The following is a 16,760-nucleotide window of genomic DNA, read 5'->3' on the forward strand; positions in this document are numbered from 1 at the left end:
AAAACGTAATGTTAGTTTAAAACCCGAAACTGGCCCATAGTAACTTGAAAATCCCATTTTAGCCCGACTAGTTCGTTAGTTTTTTGTGGATTTGAACACGAAATATAATGTTAAGGCCCAATCTAACTCGATTTTGTAATCACCTCTAAATTGACTATATAAAAAATGGCATTTTGACTAATTCCTTAATTTGTATGTTAGCAAATTTGTTTCATTTCTCTAAGCTAGCTAAGTTCTCAAAAGTAGAGTATATAGCAGTTGTAAAACATAAACGTGGCAAGTAACACGTGATAACATTGGTAAATTCACAAGGTTTCTCACACCACCACCACAACATCCCCTGCTTTCTCCCCTCAGTCATCTCTCTGAACAACAAAGCATAAAAAAGAACCTTTTTACATGCTCCTCTTCCTTCCCTCTTTTCACACCACCCTTTTTTCCTTCTTCAGAGAAATAAAATAATAAAACCAAATAATACTAACACCCTGTCCTTTTTATGTACTACCATATTATATCATTTATAATAATATAAAGTACATTCTACCATTACTACTCACTCACTATATATACACCCTCTCTCCCTTCTTTTTGGGCCCCTCTTCATATAATACAACACTCTTCTCATTCTTCTTGCTCTCTCTTCTTTTCCAAAAAAAAAAAAAAAAAACATTTTCAAGAATGTCTTCTTCACCACCTTCTTCACATGTAGGAGAGTCATCATCATCCTCAAGGCAAAGACCAAGAAATGGGAATGGAGAGGGTAATGGGAATGAAAGCGGAACTTGCCGAAGCCGACGACGAAGGCGAAGAAGACCACCAACAACCTCACCACCACCAGAGTTAGTGGTGCAAGCAGTTGAGGAAGCATCAACTTCAACTCATGGTTATAATAATAATGGCGGTGTTTGGCCTGAACCTTTTCTTGAATCACTTGCTATTCAACTTGCTCTTGATGTTTCTTCCTCTCATGGTCGCCTTGCTGTTGCTCCTTCTCTTGCCATCCTTTTCCAGGTCAGCTTTTTTTTTTCTTTTTTTAATTGCATATATTTAGGTCATTATTATTTTTTTAACATAATTCCTCTGCTTCCCATAACTCGTAAAAAATGAGTATTATTTGTGAGACATAAAATATTTCTTCATTTATATGCTTGATAAGTTATTATTTTTATGTCACACTACCCACATTATAAGATTTATAACTAAATATTAATTAAACGGACAAATTTATCAAAATATTTTAATTTCGAAATAAAATTATGAGTTTTTAAGTGTAAATGGTAAATGTTGTTTTGGAGATGGAGGTGTGTAATAAAAAAATAATATAGGGAAAGGGTCAAGTCAAAGGGAAACGTCCAAAAGGAGGAAGAAAATCCAGAAAATAAAAAGTGAACCTCTTGTCGTAATTATTCATGTCAAGTGTGATTAGACTGTTTAGGAGCAGAAGTAATATATTATGGAAGAATGTGTCACACAACATACATAACATTACTCCTCTTATTTATAGCTTACACCTACCTATACCCTAAATTTCAAGATAACTCTACTCTACTTAAATCATTTTCTAATTTTCTTTTTTCTTTTTTCAATTAATAATAGCAAATCAAAATTCTTCACATGAGCTAGACCTTATTATGGAGTTTTGGACCTTAATTACACTCTTTTATGATTGATTTCTAGAACATAATTTTTTATTTTTTTAAAGTAGATGGATAAATTATTCCATAAGTGGTAATGTTAGATAGAGGACCTAGTTGATTAGGTTCAATTGGATCGTTCATCTTACATACGTACGTGCGTGTCCGAAAAAGAAATTAGTTAAGGTGTGTAAATAGTTGAAGGGTAGTACAGCGTCCTGTAAAATTGGATCCTGTATAAGCTGTTGTTGGATCTGGTGGTATGTAATCGAGGATATCAGTGTGGTTATTTTCATCCTTTTGGAAATTTCTATTTTTGGTGTTGATGAAAGGCAGAGGATATAATTGTAACCCTGATCACAGAAATTGGAAGCATTCTTTTTCTGGATTTCTTTTTATTATTTTTATTTTTAAAAATTAATAAAAATTTCCTTTTCTCTGCATCGATTTCTTCTAGAAAATATCCCTGTCCAAATTTTTTTTTTTTTTCTTTTTTCAAATATTTTTTTAATTAATTATACTACTCAGTATAAAATTTACTCGTATTAAAATAGTTATTGACTTTTGAATATTCCAAAATAAAACAGCTAGTCAGAGTGGTTGGGTCTGACCTTAGGTTCTTTTTCTTCATATAAAAATATGTACTGAAATTGCTATTTTTATAAACTGAACTTTATACTTAAAAACTAAAAGCTTTTTTTCTTCATAAAAATGTATGTACTCCTACTACTGAGAGTCTGAGATTGCTATTTATGTGTACTGAACTTTATGATTAAAAACTAAAAGCTTACCATATTTGGTTAATTATATTATGGTACTCGTATTATACACGTTACAGTGATCTTTAAGTTGCAATATTTAGAAAGTGAAACACATGCATGAGCACACATTACTAATCGTATTAGTATTACATGTAAATTTGCGATAATGAAACGGCGTAATATTTTTTTTATTTTTTGTACTGTACTTTCAGATTAATTTAAACTACTATGCAATTCAATTAAATTCTAAGAATCGCATTCTTTCAAAAAAAAAAATAAAAAAATTCTAAGAATCGCATGAGTCAAAAAACTAGTTGTATTTAGAATTTAATTAATCGCAATTCAAATAATTCCGAGGATAGTTGCATAGGCTAAATTTGAGGAAGGGGTGGGACATTGCGCGTAACGAACCATCAGTTATAACAGGCTAACAGCATGTAAGGGGTATATGGTAAACAGGTAGCTAGCTGCTAGTAGGTTTTTCTTGTCTGTATTTGTTTAGTGTAGTAAAAAAGGTGTTAAGAACTCCATATTAAAGACGAAGTTCCAGCTGAACATCATAAACCTATAACTCTACAAAGCAATAAAGGATGCATGTATGTGTAAATTCAAAATACTTTCACCATTTAATTACTCCGCACTAATTAGTGTGTAGCTGGAGCGTTGCACCGGATTGTTACTTTAATTATTTCTCGTGATTATATGTATTTGATATGTATAATGTGTTTTTCTTTATTAGACCTTATTATTATCAATTATATGTTTTTATTTTCATGTTGATAATTGGTTTAGATGATTAAATAACCATCCTTCTTGTAAAAAATAGAGTAGGTGACGTGACGTGACGTAGTCTATGTGGCAGAGAGACGTTTTTTATAACGCCTTTTTATACATTATAGTATAGATGATTCGTTACACCTAAAACATGAAATTCCTTAAAATAGGACACTCGCATTTTACCTTAAATTAGGGCACAAACATTATTTGGCAAGCTGATTTAAACGATGTATAAGATCAATTTTCAATAAAAACAAGTTTAGATAAGTACTTCGTATTAATATGTTCAGTTAAGTAGAACAATTATATACCCACACGTTTATGAAGAGAAGCAATGATTAAAACTAACAAGGCCAATAGGTTTAGTCCGTTTGGAAAATTTATCTAGTCAATACAATATAGCTGTAATGTTAAGTTAGGAAAATTTCACATTTACTACCAGGGAAAGCACCTGTGTTCACATTTGCTACCCCTTTAATATTTTATTTTAAATTACTACCACCTAAATCAGAGTTTTATAAAAATCACTACCACTTGACAGACACCGTTACTATTCCCGTTACCACCACCCAACCACCGTCCAGCCACCACTCCTTCCCACCCACCACTTCTTCTCACTCACCGGTTGTCAATCCACCGCCGCTGTTCAACATCAAACCACCGCAACCACCACTCACCGTCCAGCCACTCCTCCGTGACTCCCTTCCCGTCACTCCGACCAAACCAACCACCATCGAACCCCTTTCTTGCTGCCGACCAGCCACCACAACGAACCCCCCATCCCTTTCCCCGTTCTCGCAGCCCCGACCCGCGACTCCAACCACCCACCCCGTCGGCGCCGACGTCGCATTTCCAGCCCCCTCTCCTCCCTCGAAAGCCTCCTCGATCCCAGCCCCTTTCCCCTCGAAAACCTCCTCGATCCCATCCCCTTTCCCCTCGAAAACCCCCTCGTTCCCAGCCCCTCTCCCCTCGAAAACCCAATCCCAGCCCCTCCTCGTCCCCCATTCCCTTTTCTGGCCGCGACGAAGGAATTCCCTGCCACCCAAAACCACCCTAAGCGAAACCCTAAAACTCGTTTAGGGTGGTTTCGGGCAAGGAAATAAGGGTTAGGGTTGTCGGTTTTGGGTGGGGAAGGGGAGGGGTCCGATTCCGACGCCGGTCGCCGCATCTTTGGGCGCTGGCCGCCGGCACGGGGAGTGGGGAGGGTGGCTGACGGGGAGGGCTAGGGTTTTTTGGGTGGTTGGTTTTTATTTTTTGTTTTTTATTTTTTTATTTTTAATTTATTATTTTTATTTTTTTAATAAACTTAACGGAAATCCTAACGGATTCCGTTAAGTGGTAGTGATTTTAACAGTAGGTGTGTTTGTGTGGTAGTAAATAAAAATAAAAATTTAAAGGGGTAGCAAATGTGAACACGGGTGCTTTTCCTGGTAGCAAATGTGAAATTTTCCGTTAAGTTATAATAAGCTAAATTAGACTTTTTTTTTTTTCTTTTTTTTTTTTCTCTTCCAACTTATTTTTTTTGTATGGAAAATTACATGAGTATTATTCACTTAATTTATTCTTCATTTCATTAATATTTTAAAGGAAATTAATTTCTAGTACCTTTTTTTGAGAAACGTTGGGAATTATATTAAGATATATCAAGATCCGCCAAAGTCAATAGGCTTTGCGGAAACGGACCAAGACAAACAAATTCATCACAGTTTATAGTATCCCACCGTGCCACTAAGTAGGCAACAGTGTTCCCCGACCTTTTTACATGAGAAATAGAGAAACAATCAAAAAAAACAAAGAAAACTAGCATGAGAATATGAGATTGAGGTGAGCTAAGAGAGATATATGATAAATTAATTAACATCCATCCTCCTTTATTATTCCTCTCACATGCACTCGTATTTTAATAAAATAAAACGAATTTACTACAGTATTAATTGATTGAACACTTGTTAAATTGAAAAGAGTTGGATGATACAACCAAAGTTCAAAGCGAATACAAAAGGTTTAAAGCTGATAACATCTTCTGTAAACAAGAAGAATATCCAAGCACTAGGCACGCGTATAACTTCTACGGAGTACGAGTATATATATAACCACAATTATTAAATTATAAATAAATAAAACATGAAATCAAAAACAAGAATTTGTCGGATACCAAAAGGGGTGGGGCCAGTCAAAGGGCACAGTGGATAAGGCGGTAAGGTCTTCAACCTCTTTTTCTTTTTAGTTGACACGTATTCTTTTTTATGAAGTTTTTTTTTTAGTTGACACGTTTTCTTTTTGGGTAAATTTTTTACCTTGCATTTACAAGGTACCCAACCTGCCTTTTCATTCTCTATCACTCTCTCTCCTCTCCTTAATATATGTGTCTAAATTAAACGCGTCAATTACGGAGGAAGTATTTATTTTTAGGTATTTTATTATAAAAAACAATATTTTGTTTATAAATCAACTATCGGCTTCACTTTGTGATTGTGAATTTGTGATAGTCTTCTACTCCGTATATGATATTAGTGACAACATAACATAAACATAATAATCAGTCCGTCTTGTGTGTGGTTGGTTACACCGTGTAGCTATTTATAAAAAAAAATATAATAACCCCTATAATACTGAATAAATAACTTCTGTAACATTAACTGAGTAATCCTCGTAATAATAACTAAATAACCCCTGTAACACCCGAGTAACACCAAACTCTAACGAATTAATTCCTATAATGGTTGGTCACACGGTGTGGTTAGCCACTTATAAAAGTTTTAATAATCATTATTCTTATATAATTAAGGATATTATTGGTATAATATATGCAAATCCATAGTAATTACATAGCTTTAAATATTAGGGGTATTTTTTTTGTTTTTTTTAGAGACATATTAGATTATTAGGACTTAAGGAGTGGTAAAAAAAAAAAAAAAAAAAAAAAAAAAAAAAAAAAAAAAAAAAAAAGACATATTAGGAGGATTTTGATGTTTGATAGATACGTTGGTTCTAAGGAGACATGGCTTAGGCCATCCTTTCTTGGAAATGAAAGAAATTTTAAAAAATAAAAAAGCTAGTACTACCATGTTATTTGTAGTATCAAGTCCTTTGTTTGTGTAAGCTTTTTTTTTTAAATTTTAATTTTTCTTATTTTTTTCTTACACTTGATTCGTCGTAATATTTGTTTGCTCTTCTACCACTCCCTTGGAAGGACCACAGCCTCCAAACATGTGTCTTGTCGTTTCTGTATAAAGTCTATATGTTCCAAAGAAGGAGCATTTGACAATTAGATATACGTATAGATTGAAGAGAATTTAATATAGAGTAAAATTTGATTTAAAGTTTTTTTATACTGTAGATTAGATCAAATTATGACAATTCAGAACATGTTAAATAACATGTTAATAAAATTGGAGTGCAAAATTTCTTAGTTGTGGACTTGTCTCTAGTTCATTTAATTTGTGTGTGTTTAGATTGAATTGGGGCTAAATGATGGTTATTCCGTATGTATTAGTTTTGCTATATTTTCTTCTCGCGATAACAAATTTAAACCACTTATTTTGATAAACTTCAGTGTCTAATGTGTGCCTATGGCCACAATATAAAAATTACTCCTTTGAATAAAGAAAAACTCCTTTAAATTAAGAGTAAATAGACGAATAGTAAACCCTAAACAAAAATTTGTTAAATTTTTTACTCATTTAATTCTATTTAATAAATAATGAAAAGATTCTAATTATTTGTTAGTAGTATAATTTTATAAATAATGAATCATATTAATAAATTACATGAAGGTAGGGAAAAAAAAAAACCACCCTAAAAGAATTTCTTTAGGAGCATGAAACTAATCATTATCAAGTAGTAGTGTAGTACAGCCGTTGAAGTTAAAGAGCTTTTAAAAATAAAAATATACTCTCAACCATAAGTGGAAGTCTTGACTTTCTAAACCCAAAACACTGAAACAGTATACTTTTAGACAGCCGAAAATATTTCCTACGGAGTATCTACAATCAGGATCTACGAGTATTTAAATTTTACTCCGTAAATAAGGTCACATAAGTTCAAATTATAAATTAAAATGTACAAATAATTTCAGATTAGTTTAGATATGTAAAAATCAAATAAATCGGTGTAATTTTGTGTGAGACATTTTAGACTCTTAGTTAAAAATTTGTAATCAATGTATAGCGTTAGTTATAGAATTATCGGCAAATACTCTAATTGATGAATCATCTAAGTGATTTCTATTAATTTGTCACATAATCTTGCCCAAATCTTATCTTTATTCTCTTAAGCATTGCTTTAGAAATACTCCTGACACACATTATCACTGTTTTTTTTTTTTTTTTTTTAATTAATACACACATTATCACTTTAAACACTAATTAGAGCGCTACAATTATTACTAAGACAGATTACGATTTTTATAAAAAGTATTTTCCTTTAAAACAATTGATTTGATCAAAATATAATTCCATACTTTTGTCACAGGAGAAATTGTAAATATTCTATTATCTGAACATAAATACTCATTTTGTCCCTCTTTATTTGCTCCATTGGGGCTAACATAGTGATAGAGGGAGTATATTTAGATGAATTTAGAAGATCACAAATTCTTAGTTAAGTCAAAATTTCATTAAATTATTGTAATATGAGTTAAAATTACTATATAAAGTATTTCAAGTTAGTTATCTTTATATATTATAAAAGTTATCATTTTTTAACATATATCTAACCTTTAAAACACTTACAATATATTAGATTAATCATATTAGTTTTTATAGCATGTATCTATTACAAATAACAATTTTATTCTTTAAAATAACCCTTATATAGATTAAAGTTGCCATAAAAATTATTTAAGTTACCCTTAAATTGACCATAAAATTTACATAAACCTCTTTATACAAGACTTATAAAATCAACATGGAAGTGTTCAATTAGATAAGGAAAAAAAAAATAAAAAGAAGATGAAGTAAATGTAATACTGTACTTATTTAGTTAATGAAATCAACTTTATTTTAACACTACGAGTACAGTACTACTTCAGGTCATCATTTTAGAAAATCTATAGAAGATGAGTGTGAACCGACAAATCCATTCTTTAGTTTCAAGGTTGTCAACTTGTCATTGGTCATTACTTATATCCCAAATTATCGTTTTTATTCAATTTATTTATTTGCTTTATGAATTGGACATAAGAACATAAATTCATCTTTTTAATTGATGGTTATTCAAATTCAATTTACAGTTATAAAAAGTAAAAAAAAAAAAAAAAAAAAAAAAGGGTTGATAAGTTGTGCGTAGTAATATAAACAAATTAAGTGAATATGTAAATACTACGGAGTACGGTAGAGTATCAAAATGAACAATATTATTTATCGTCGAAGTAGTTTCCTTACTATTGAAAAGAATCTAACAATTACTAATATAACTATGATTATACTTATTCTACCTATAAAACTCAAGGTTAAAACAATATAATCGTATGTAAGTATTAAATAAGTTAATCTTAAGTAGAAGACCACTTCAACTTTAGGTAGAGCTGACAATCTCTAACACGAACACGAAGTTATTGAGAGAGAGAAAACACGAAGTTGACACGAAACTAACCCAAGCACGACCCGTTTAGAAAAAGTGTTCAAATTATTCAATTATCATATATTTTTCACGAAATTGACACGAGACCAAACAGAACACGACACGACACAACACAACTTTTAGTCAGCTCTAACTTTAGGGGAGTTTTGAGACTTGAGGTATGCACTGTTGTATGGGTGCCAAGTTACAATGTTTATCTGGTAACAAGCAAAAGAAGAAGAAGAAGAAGAAGGTGATGTAGTGAATGAAAGTTGGAGTGTGAAAAAACAAAAGAAGTCTGATAGTTGTTGTATTAGCAGTAAGATGACAAGTCAGTCTTATAAATGAATACAGTAAAGGCTCAAAATATACCTCACATTCTTCCAAATTGAGCTGTGAATGTGACATGAAATAAATATTTTCTCCTGATGAAAATTACTGTAAATAACCTAGTGAAAGTAGGGTTCTGAAGAGCCTATGATTCCTAGACTCTGGAAAACTGAAAATGTAGGCTACTTTTTTTGTATTTTCTCTTTCTTTCTTCTTTTCTTCTCATAATATTATATGACCCTGATGTTTAAAGTCTCTGCCTCAGGCTTACCCTGATCCCTGACCCACCTTCTGCCACCCTTACTTGGTTAGGTTTTGTCTCTCTAGGTCCTGACTAATCTTTTTTATTAATTAATGCTTTTTTTTTTTTAAACAAAAAATTTATTTTCTTTAGAAAAAGATAATTCATCTTTCCCTATCTTTGACTCTGATCATGTTTTTACTCTTGTTAGAGACTGGAAGGGTTTTCCAACCCCAAGTGCCCTATTCAAACTCAGAAACTATTCCAAACTAGAAGTGTCAAAATCAAATCCGATTCGAAAAATATTCGATTTAAATTTCGACTTGTGTGGATACAATAATTTATCATAACTTAAAGTTTGAAATTAAATCCGATCCACCCTTATCGCACCTGATTCAGATATCTAAATTGATATCTCTGCCCAAAATTAGATACTTATACAATATTATTACGTTCGGTCCAGTTCATAGTAGATGTAACATTTTGACATTTTTACTTTCTAAAATAACATATTAATTTGACCATTATATTATGTATAAATCAATTAATAAAATGATAAAGTGTAATGATTCATTGAGACCATTTTAACAACATTTTCTATCCAACTAGTAACTTTGACTATACTTTTACTGATACATTCATACATACATTAAAAAAAATACAGTTACTTATGCACCTAGTATCTTACTTACCCTATATTCACTGATAAAATCACTCTGATAAATCATTTGTTTACATTTTCTAATTACTCCTTGAATGTATGACTTTGATAAATGCCTTCCTCCAAGTAATAACCTCTTCTGCCCTCCAAAAAAAAAAAAAAAAAAAGGTAATAACCTCTATTGTGAGAATTCAGTATTGTAAGGACTAATAAATTGATGCACTCTGTAAATCTAAATGTATTTAATATTAAAAATATTGTTGCATAAAAAACTGCAACTCAATTGTGTGCAATGTAGTATGTTCAAAGATGTTCTCTTTTGGACATCTAATTTAAATTGTTCAATTAGGTCTTCTAAGGACTTTGAAAATGACTTTGTCTTGTGTAAATGATTTGCCTTCTCTTCTTTTGCTTTTGTCCTACTTAAAATGTATCATTTTAATATAGCTAAAGTCAAACTAAAATCATTTATCAATACATAGGAGGAAAAGAAAACTACGTGGCCTTATTAGATTTATTTCGATGTGTAATAGCAAAATTTTATGCAAAGAGGCTAGGGATATTTTTTATTATTACTACTACCTCCGTTACATATTATTTGCAACGATTTGACATAAAGTAGAGAGGGAAAATATCTAATCGTTGCAAATAATATGTAACGGATGTAGTATTAATGTTTTTAGACTTTTAGTTATAGTCTATTTTAAGATTTAGAAGTTTGATTTATGTAAAAATATATTTGCATTGAGTATGCTTTATAGGTTAGGATTCCCTGCTTTCATAGTAAAAGGCTGAATATATTTTATTTTTTTTTTAAAAAAAAAAGAAAAAAAAATTTAGTTAACAAATTATCCAATCACACTTTGTTTGTTAGGGCTTAAGTGGATAATTTTAGTCTTTTAGATCTATTTTTTTCATTGTTATTTCCATGAACATGATGACAAATATAAAACAATAAGGAGTACATGAAAAGGAGAGGAGTTCATTGAGGCTTGTTAATAGCATATTACAAAAATGGTTGGACTATTACTTTAATTAGAACAAGCCAATGAAAAAATCTTACTGTTGTACCATTATTATTTTTTCCTGTCTATATCTTATATTTATACACTGCATATAGGACATACATTGTCATATTTATGTAATGTTATCTATTTGGTGTCAATAATACAGTACTTTAAAATGTGACATTTGATAGGTTTGCACGACATGGAGAGCTGTATCACGGTCCGAGTTGCTATGGCAGAATCTCGTACGCATTGTTTGGAACACAACTAACCTCATCCACCCTACTTGGCGTGACCAGTTCATCACTCTCCATCGCACGTCTCGTAATTTTCGTGTTAGTCGTTACGATTACTTTGTCCTTCGCCTTTCTGATCACCCCTTAGCTGCCGCACAAGGGGCTGGTGACGAGGGTGGTGATGCTGATCAGCTCCCTCTTTTGTGTCTCCGCATTGCCCTTGCTGATAATCACTTGGCTGTAGGGTTTTCGGACAGGTCGGTCCGTTTGTTTCACCTTCCTAGCCGGGTTCACCTACGTACCATACATCCTTTGCTACGTGACCGCCTTGGCTTGTACTCCCGTGCGGTGTCGGGTATTGTCCTACAGCCTCATGTTGCTATTGACCGGGTCGTGTTTGCCTCTCTTGATGGCGATATCCATGTCGCTTCCCCTCTTGGAGGGCCCGGCCCGGCCCGTCGGGCTTACTTGGGAGATGTGGTCAACGATGGTGCCCTAGTTGACTTCGGTGGTGGTGATCGGTTTTGGGTTGGGCTCTACGCGGGTGTCCCCGGTAGGGCGTTTCGAGTTTGGGATGCGGGCTCTGAGGAGCTCATTTTCATGGGCGGATCACTAACCGATCCGGAGTCCGTGATGGGGTGGCACATGCTTACTGAGATTCGACCTAGGGAGTTTGTGGGCCGGATTCGAGTGGCACCCCAAGGGGTGGCAGTAGGAGTTACTAGTCTTAGAGCATTGGTGCTAAACTTAGAGGAGGCAGTGATGGTTATGGGGCAAGAGGCATCTCGACGAGGGATTGTTGTGGGGTCGGTTGATGCCAACGACAACGCATTTGTCATGGTAGACACTCGAGGGGTGGCAAGTGTACGACAAATGCGTACACTCGAGGAGGTGTGTCGATTCTCCGTGACACACCGAGGTGCACAAGCATCATCACTTATGGGATTGCTAGGGTGCATGAATAGCATGTATGTAGTAATGTGTATTGGTGGTACAATGAGAGTATGGGATGCTGATCATGGAGAGTACTTGTACAGCTTGAGAGAGTGGGTAGAGGAGGCGACCGCAGTGGCGGCCAACGACCGACATGTGGTGGCTACATCTAGTGACACAACCATTCACCTGTGGGATTTTGGTGGTTGAATTGAGAAGTGATGACAACTGACTCTATTTTCTCTGACTTAATTGTTAGTATGATTGTATTGTTTTCAGGTTATTAAAAATTGGTTGTATAGCCCAAAAAAGAGGGTAACAAGGACAGTAAGATTGGGATGATTGTGATAGACGAAAAGTATGTACTATGTGTCTGGTTCAAAACTTTTTAAGTGCAAATCATTCTTTTTTCATGTTTTCTGTACTGCTTTCTTTCTAATGAGCTTCTTATGGTCCACTAGGGGTCCATTGGGCCCAATTTTTTTGGAATTTGGAACTCCTTTTGCTCGTACAAGTACAACCCAATCCTCTTTTTTTTTTTTATTTTGTTTGCCACCTTGAGAATATTGAAAAAAGAATTTTGAAAAGGTAATAATGAAATGTAAGAAATTAAATTATGAAATAAAGTGATGGAATTATATTCCAAAAAAAAAAAAAATGTGATGGAATTATTGAAAGGTTACTTTCACAAAGAGGGAACTATTAACATGCCATATCAAGCTCGTTTGATCATTTGTTAAATAAACACTCTTTTTCATGCTACACTAATCTCATAAATTAAGATATAGCAACTCTACCTCGGCTATCAAATGATCGAAGATTTATGATGGTTAAGTTTTAAGTAAAGTTTCTACATTATTAGAAATTTTTAAGGCAATAAAATAAAGAAATTCATAGTCAACTATTATTTATAAATTCTTAAAATTGACGAGGTATCTGGCCTTGTTTGGCAATTGACTGTTGGCTGTTGGCTGTCGGCTGGTTTGACTGGCTGTTTGTATTGGCTTTTTTGTTGGTTGTTTGACTTTTTATTAGTTTGTAAACATGTTTGGTAAAATTGGCTGTTGAATGTTATTAGTAACTTAGAAAGCCAAAAGCCAAAAGCTACTCCAAGTAGCTTTTTCATTTTGGCTTAAAAGCCAGCTTTTCAACTAGGTGAAAAAGCCATTTACCAAACACGAATTTTGGATGTTTGACCAAATGAAAAAGCCAAAAGCCAATGAAAAGCCATTTACCAAACAAGGCCTATATATTAAAAGATGTTTCTAAATAAATTTAGGTGCCATACCTTCCTCAATTAATCAAGTAGTTCATTTTATGTGCTTAAAAATATGGATTGGACCAGGTTTGAACTTAAGACCCCAAGTTTCAAAATTATATCGTTAGCCACTAAGCTATACCATATTATATATCATGTTATTAAAGTTAAATATAATTAATGATTTTAATCATGAAATTAATTTAGTAACGTAACTCGAGGGATCGGTCGAGGCCTAAAAACTAATTGCATTTTATAAGGCATTATTAGTGCTCATGTATCAATCGAGGATACAGCAACTTATTGAACAAGAAAAAAGTTTAATTCCAATTAATGTATTAGGTGTTGGTAACCCATATTTTAAAGTTCATACTCCGTATATGTGCAACTTGGTTAGGAGGGATTCGCTTATCATGATGGACATGTCCTTCGAGATGGTATTGGTAAGCCTATTTGATTAAAGGGTCTTGAACTCTTGATGATCAATGAAGTTGAATATAAAATAACGACATCAGGTGCATGTTTGAACTAGTAAAACTACATAACGAAACAACTTAGCACTAAATTTGTTTAAGAATTGGAGAGTTAGACACAGTAGTTGCACATACATGTTTGTCAATTATCCCTTTATTAGTTTATCATAAATTTGGATTGTATTATGAATATGTATTTTAATTATGTTGAAAGTGTTAAACTCAAGAATATTGTGGAGAAAACGTCTTAACCTTTGTATTGATAATACTCACATATATATACACAATACATAGCTTGCCTAAAACTCCTAATTAACAAGATAAACTTAACATAAATACAATATTAACAAATATAACAAACCAAACTCTAATACTCCCCCTCAAGTTGGAGCATGAAAATCACGAATGCCCAACTTGCGCAAGAGAAAACCAAACTACTGACGTCCAAGAGCCTTGATGAGAATATCTGCCAACTGATGAACCAAACTCTAATAGAAAGAACTATTTGATCAACTTTTATTCCTATGAAAATATTTGTTCATTCTTGTTTTTTTGATGGATAATGTGTATGTATATCCCAAGAGCTTATTTGTAGAACAATCTTGCATTGTTTGGTCTTATATATCAATAATATGCAGTTATGATGGACATTGGCCAAAGTTCCCACAGTGGAAAAGGGAAAAGCAAGTGATTGTGAAATAAATCTACGGACGTTTGATCAGTGGTTGATTGGAATTAAGTGGCGCTAGTCTCGATCTCATAGAAAGCCCGATGGTAGTTTCAAGAGTAGTTATGACTTATGAGATGGGAAAACTTTTCATCGAGATGAAGGTTAAACATGATTCCACATATTGAATTGTTTATCAAATGGTTTAAGGATATAAGTATAATTTATTCACTAAAATGTTTCTTACTTTTGGTTTTCATGGGATAATGAGAATTGAGAAGCATATGCTTTGCTTGTTTGCATTGTGAGACAATCAGGGTATACGTATATACTATTCTAATATTTATACAATATATAATACGTGTAAGCTTTTAATATCTGTATTTTGAATGACTTAGTATTATATGGTATTCTTATTGTCGCGACACGAAAGTGCTCAAGGATTATGAAATAATGTCCCTTTTTCCATTATTTGATCAATTGACTATTATTTTTAGGTGTTGATCGAGATGCTTGATCAGTTTTGACTATAGTATTTCAACTAAGGCTTTATCGAAGTTACTAACATTATAGAAAATAAAACAATTGAATTACTTAATAAGGATGATATACATTGAAAGAGATAATGAAGTAGAGGATAATGAAACAAGTCAACTATAGAAATCAACTTTAAGTGGACCTTCTATTGGGATTATTATATCCTTGTAATTAGTTTATCACTCTTAGTTTATTTAGTGCTTGTGGCAAGCTAAAAAGTCCCTCGAGTAGGGTGTGAGTGCGAGTGCGAGAGTCCCTGCTAGGGTTGCCTTTTCTCTTGATTTGCTGCACAATTCTACTCTGTTTTCTACTGCGATTCTTTTGGTGTTTTCGGATTTGCGATTCTCTGTGACTATGGATGATCAATTGGTGAAGGAGTGGGAAAGATTGAAACTTACGGAGGAGGAAAACATGGTTTTTGGGGGTTCAGGGGATGTTGCGGCGGAGGATGGTGAGAGTTCAAAATTAGCCCTGTCTCTGGTGGGGAAACTATTGACAAAGAAAACTTTCAACTTTGAAGCCATGAAAAGGGTCCTGAAAAACCTATGGAGAATTGATGATAATGTTGCGGTGCGGATGATTGACACTAATCTTTTCATTTTCCAGTTCTTTAATGTTGATGACAAGAATAAGGTGATGGAGGGTAGACCTTGGGCGTTTGATAATCAAATATTGTTGTTGAAGGAGGCTATGGCTAATGAACAACCGTCTGATGTTGAATTTACGACCTGCCCTTTCTGGATACGCCTTCTTGATGTGCCTTTCGGAAAACGTAACAAGCAATTTGCACGTGAGGTGGGTGATTGCATTGGTGAATGTATGGAGGTGGATGATTTTGATCTTCTTGGGTGGGAGGAATTCTTGAGAATTAAGGTTATGATAGACATCACAAAACCTCTTCGTAGGGGGATAAAGGTTGATGTCGATGCCCACTCTTCTAAATGGGTCAGCTTCAAGTACGAGAGGTAAGGTGATTTTTGTTATTATTGTGGTAGAATTGGCCACAATGATAAGGATTATGAAGCGAAGGAGGGTAGGGTCGGTGACTCTCCGATTGTTTTTCAATATGGGCCATTCATGGCCGTCTCCCCTCTCCAACGATCTCGAGCTGCCCTTATTGAAAGGGAGAAGGAGAAAAAATGGCTAGACAATATGACTATTCGAGGAAGAGTGCAAAAATCTGATTACAATGACCCTAGAGCAATTCGTCTTGGGCCTCCGAGTGCTGCCAGAAAACTCTTATTTTCTTCTCCGAATGACTATGGTATGAGTTCTCCAAAGGAACGGACTGCTAAGCTTAAAGCTGTGGCGATTGAGGGGCGGTCTGAGTTGGTGTTGAGAGCTGTCTCTGTGCGTGATGAGTTGAGTCCGATTCCTACTTTTGAACCTGGCCAACAGGGGACTGTTACATCTAATTTTGGTGACAATAATGCTGATGGTGTCTCATCGACAAAGGCTGTGAACTTGGAGCACAGTGACAAGAGCAAAAAGTGTGTTAGAAGGAAGCAATCAACTAGTGGGGCAACGGCTATGGACACATCATAAGGCTATGACAATGTGGTTTTCTCCAAGAAGAGGGTGGCAGATGCAATGTTTGATGGGGGCTAGATGGATACTCACAATAATTGGGAGAAAAAATTGAAGGTTGGTGTTTTGACTAGTGACTCTAATGTTTCCACTTTT

General features: G+C 33.9%; 1 protein-coding gene and 1 pseudogene across 1 annotated transcript; both read left to right on the forward strand.

Moving 5' to 3' along the window:
- The first annotated feature begins 678 nt into the window (after positions 1-678).
- On the forward strand, positions 679-12,448 carry LOC145619033 (transcriptional regulator STERILE APETALA pseudogene; annotated as a pseudogene).
- Positions 12,449-15,431: 2,983 nt separating this feature from the next.
- Positions 15,432-16,046, forward strand: LOC145619034 (uncharacterized). The gene has a single exon (XM_081673632.1). It carries the CDS (start codon positions 15,432-15,434, stop codon positions 16,044-16,046), a length of 615 nt encoding a protein of 204 aa, XP_081529758.1.
- Positions 16,047-16,760: the final 714 nt, after the last annotated feature.

Source organism: Chenopodium album, chromosome 27 (genome assembly GCF_948465745.1).
Source record: "Chenopodium album chromosome 27, dcCheAlbu1.1, whole genome shotgun sequence".
Classification (NCBI taxonomy): domain Eukaryota; kingdom Viridiplantae; phylum Streptophyta; class Magnoliopsida; order Caryophyllales; family Amaranthaceae; genus Chenopodium; species Chenopodium album.

What these genes read in the sequence shown, in the direction of transcription:
- LOC145619034 (XM_081673632.1), top strand. Translation starts at nt 15,432, where the DNA reads ATGGATGATCAATTGGTGAAGGAGTGGGAAAGATTGAAACTTACGGAG.